Genomic DNA, 5,000 nt, shown 5'->3' on the forward strand with positions numbered 1-5,000 from the left:
AACATTTATTTGCTACTCCGAGTTTCATGCTTCTCACGAAGCAATCATCAGGCAACTGCCAAAAAGAAGGAATAATTGTTAGGCATGCGAGATCCTATTCAAATGTAACGAAGAAGTGTAATGTCTGTGGGAGAAATACTATATAATTTGTAGACCACATTTGGCGACCCTTAACAACAGAAATGAGCTTGTAACAAGTTGCAGACATGCTAAGAAATTCCTTCTCAATAGCGTAATTATTTAAGGCTTATTTTTAGCAGCTCACTGGAAACAGTTTGTATTGTTTAACCGTTGCTATGCACCCCAGCCTATAGTGAATTGCTACCGTTTTTTTTCAAAATCACTGTAAAACACCATGTATTCCTTCTTTTTGTTTCTTGAGCTACAAAGTAACTCCATTTCCTGTCTCCACAATAAACCTTCATCCCACCCCCCCTCCCCTCCGTCTCTGAAAAACGTTTCTGAGTTGACACTAGTGAGGATTATTTTAACTTACATGGTTGGACCGTGGGTGGACCTGCCAGGAAGATATAAATAAGAACAAAAAGAAATCAAACAAAATCTAACATTCACCTATATCTATTCCGCTAAACAATTTCTCACCCCAATACATGCCAATTGTTATTAAGTACTTGCTTTCACATGAACAGGATTCCTAGCACTCCCAGGAGAAGGTCGAACTTCCCAGCATAGTTTTACGAAATTTTTGAAGTAAAAATGAAAACAATGACGACATTTCGACGTTCACAGTAACACTTCTGCCTTTCTTTTTCTCGGCTTTTATGTAAAAAAACGTTTAGTCTTGGTGCTGACGCTGAAAGTTTTGGTCTTTTTTTCTATTTGAGCCTGGAAACGTTATAAAGATGTTAAGAATAGGAGTAACTAACAGTTATTCACCGAGGTGAAGGTGAATTACTAGTACTTGGCTAATCACCTCCGAGTTAGCCAATCAGCCCGCCCGGAGCACCTGGCGCTGGGAGCACTATTCACTTGTGTGGTATATACAAAAGTACACAATTTCAATATAATCAATGAAGACGTAACCAGAAAACCTATCGAAGCCTATCGTTTTCTGTACATGTGATGGGGTATCATGTTGCTCGTCGAATGATTGTACAACTTGCTCTAATTATACGAAAAAGATGTCGCACCAACCAACTCTTTGCATATATGTTTACCTTTATTTATAATACTCATGAAACAAAAACATTCTTAACCGACTCTCAGTCGTTCTTAGAATATTCTAAAACTGTTTGGAAATCACTTTTCCCAACGCTCAAAAACATGGACAATTTTCTTTTCATTTTTCAACACAATTAGATGCAGACACAAATATTCATCTGTAGTGAACTACTATACGACTCTTTTGATAGTAGTTATTATAAAGGGATTTTTTTTAGTACTAAGACTACCAAATCCAAGGCTAACACTCGTCTGTCAAACACGTGCTCCAATTCTCAATGAGCACTTCACCTCGAAAACCATTTACGGCACTGCACTATTTTGAACATCTTTTAGGGTTCTTTTAAGCTCGATTTAGCTTTTCAAATCAGTTTAAAAACTTCCTTTCTGCTTTTTCTCGAAAGGCTCTTCTTAGGCAAATACAACAATAACAGTTACGATGATTGTTTTCGCACCTGGTAAACAAGGTCCTGGCCGCAGAGAAATATCATCAATAGCAATATCACCGGTGAAACTGCTTCCTCGTACTCCAACAAATGACACCTACAATTATTTACAAATTTATTCTGTAAGTCGTAGACTACAGCGTATTATTATTCGATGTATTTTTCCCTTCCCTTTCATCGGCCGAGAGCCCACCACGTGACCCGCAAATAACTGCCTACAAGTGTTTTGCTACATATAATACTTTGCTCATGCGTAATAGGCCTTCTTTGATATCTTAAAATTTAGCGTGAAAGAGAGGTTCTGAGGACCAAGACAAAGGAAAGTGGATGATATGCAAATATTTTTCTCATTCATCTCAACGTGTTTCTATTAATTTTGTCCTCACTACCTCAATATCAAGCTGAACACTTGATATTTCGAAAATTGCCTATTGAAACCACGCTCTTGTGTGAAAAATGGCGGATCAGTTCCCGGAGATGTAAGAGAGTAATTCAACTTTTTGAAATTGTGAAAAACAAAGTCAATGATCGAATGATAACACAATAATTGAACTCGGTTATCGCAAAATATCGTGATTTGTCAGTGTCTCGCATCTCGCAGATCAATTATAATTGATCTGCTCGCCACTGACAAATCACGATATTTTGCTCAACCTTGTCCAATAATTGTTAACTATTGACGCCTCATAAACTTATCGTACTGAAGCCCTCGAACAAATAATTTCTGATCAAAAAGAAATTTAAATGCTGTGGGTTACACATTGAAAGTTCTTTTGAGGTGTTAACCGGATGCCGGGGATTGACTTAAGCAAGTCTAAAACTTCTGAGAACTCTTCTTACAAGATTACTACCATAGACGAGAAATCAAACCTGGCATTGTTATTTTGTGTCCTGAAGTAATCATCATTCAGTGCGAAGACACAATTTTGACAGAAGGTGATTTTATCTTACCTTGTATACTCCGTACTTCGATATGTTGATACGAGCGTCCAGCCACTTGTTGCCTTGATTGCCAATTTTCGAGAACAAATTCTTTTTATCCACGAAAACAAGAAGTCCTCCAATGGTTGCTCCATACATGTGGTAGAAGAATTGAAGGCAAGTTTGGCCACCGAATCTCACTGCAGGGCTCAGTAGTTCTGCATAGTCGCCTTGTTTTCTAGGACTGGACGTTTCTATATACATGTAATACCCTGCCAATAGAAATTTTAGAGAAACTCATTAAAACCAGAAGGTCACTTACCCATGCTCCCCACAGTTGTTTCACTTCGTATAGCTTTTAAGACAGTGTTAAAATTGAGAAAAATGCACATATTATTATATATGGCAACCTCAACGCAAAGATTCTTAAGGCATTAATGAAAAAAAAAAAAAAACAAACAAACAAAAAAACATAATCATTCAACTCGGAATGCATCTTTTCAGCGTCTATTTCTTCCTTATGCTAGAACTGAACCAACATCAAAACATTCTGCCCTTCCGTTATTGGTAAATACCTTTTGAATGACCTTCCTCTTTATATTCGAAACAACACGTTTAAAATTATACTTGGAAAAGCAATTTTTAAGTACTGATTTCCTTACTCACTTAAATGTACCCCTGTATAGCTTGTTTTTGTGTGGATGTGAGTTTTTTTCTTTTCCTTTTTTATATCACGTGCTGTAGCAATTGAACATAAATCAGGGCCCTAATTATTTTTTGGTATGTGCTTTTCTCCATTCTATTTTTTCGTGTAATTTCATTTAATAATTTCTTATTATATATCTCCTTACTATAGGCTACATTGTAATTACAACTCAATAGCTTCCTGATAATATATCTTTTTTAATGGAGTAGGTAAAATAACAAACCAAGTAGTTAGAAAAACTGCAAGAACCTAATCCAGTTGTTAGAAATGTTCCAGAAATTTTGAGTGTTTGATCTCTGAGAACCTGTTTATCAGGAATTTGATTCCTAAACTTAAAACGTAGTCCGAGTCATATTCCGTTGGCATCAAACCCCATGGTAATGGGATACTCTCTCACCCTTAATTCCCCAAATTTCCACACTATATGGATAATTTATCCTCCTTTGTACTCTGGAATTATGAATTGTGGCTTGGAGCCGTTGAAAGGGCGTTCGTTTTTATTATTACCTCTTATTCTCATTTTTAAGTACAACTACAATGGCTGCAAAAATCGTATCACGTATTAGAATCATTACGTCTTTTAGATATAGTAACCACCAAAATTCTACCAAGATCTTATTAATCGTTCACAAGAGTTTCATATTTGTTAATTAAACTATAATTACAATTAAGTCGTTTTTTGCCCTCTGTTGCATCTTCTAAGCCGGATATTAATATAGAATCCAGCTAAATTCATTTAGGAGCGATATCAATATTCTCTCTGCTAGTATCTTCTGCCATTTGTTAATTCAGCTTCAGCTTGAATAATATTCTTTTGGTTTTTCCCATTATGGCTAAAAGAGCACTTAAAGGCTTTTTGAAGTTTCGAATGCGTCGTTGCGGTCTAAGACGTTTAACGTCTTGTGTTGAAGTGAGTCAACCTGGTGGGTGGCTTAATTACATAGCTTAATCGAGGATAAAATGACGTCACTTTGGGAATGGTGCTCATTACACTCAGTTTTATAAGAACCTTTTTTACACTGAATAGAGCGCAGCCTCCTTCCCAAAGTTAGACGGTCCTATGAAAAGAAACGAGTGTATATCTGCAAACCACGAGCAGCATATTAAGACAGATTAAACATGAGGTGCACTGAATCAGTCACGGGCACACATACTGTACTGTAAATATTGCGATAAACTATGTCATTGTATCCTTGATCAAGCTTTTTCAAAATTTTGAAGTAGTCATGATAGACAACGGCAGCAAAATTCCTGTTAGGATTAAAAAGTCAAACATGTCCAAATTAAAAAATTCGACTGTCGAGTGAAAACAATGTCGAAATCCAAAAAAGAAAGACCGGGTAAGTAATTTCTTCATTCTTTTCTAATCTACTAAGTTTTTCTACTACTTCCAGTAGGATAGATAGCCTCGAAATAAAAATAATAATAAGAGATATCTAGTTAGCTTATCACATTTCTTCTATAGAAGCAGTCAAACAAAGGATTGATTTACTTTCATTTTGACTCCTACAAAAAAAAAACATGAACAAAAGAGCATATGTTCAAAAGTAACGTTTATCACCTTTCAATATGCCTTTAAGGGTAACAAAGCATTCTCAAGACAGTTTTCAATTTGCAAAACATGGTTTCGACATTCTCATGTCATCTCGAGTTGCAAATAAGCTTTTAACGGTTGTACATTTGAATTTATATTAAGGTACGTTACAAAATAACGCGTCAAAACTTGCGTACAATTTGAATATGAA

The 5,000-nt window shown here is 35.9% G+C and overlaps 1 protein-coding gene across 5 annotated transcripts in view; it reads right to left on the reverse strand.

Annotated features, from left to right (window-relative positions):
• The window catches only part of LOC138007058 (MAM and LDL-receptor class A domain-containing protein 1-like), a 61,188-nt gene that overhangs the window by 4,360 nt on the left and 51,828 nt on the right, over positions 1–5,000 (reverse strand). For all 5 annotated transcript variants that reach the window (XM_068853744.1, XM_068853747.1, XM_068853745.1 and 2 more), the window contains 3 exons: positions 2,580–2,821; positions 1,638–1,725; positions 497–517 (listed from right to left, as the gene is read on the reverse strand). In XM_068853744.1, coding sequence (XP_068709845.1) covers positions 497–517; positions 1,638–1,725; positions 2,580–2,821 — 351 coding nt within the window. The remainder of the gene's footprint in view (positions 1–496; positions 518–1,637; positions 1,726–2,579; positions 2,822–5,000) is intronic.

Source organism: Montipora foliosa, chromosome 6, assembly GCF_036669935.1.
Source record: "Montipora foliosa isolate CH-2021 chromosome 6, ASM3666993v2, whole genome shotgun sequence".
NCBI lineage: Eukaryota > Metazoa > Cnidaria > Anthozoa > Scleractinia > Acroporidae > Montipora > Montipora foliosa.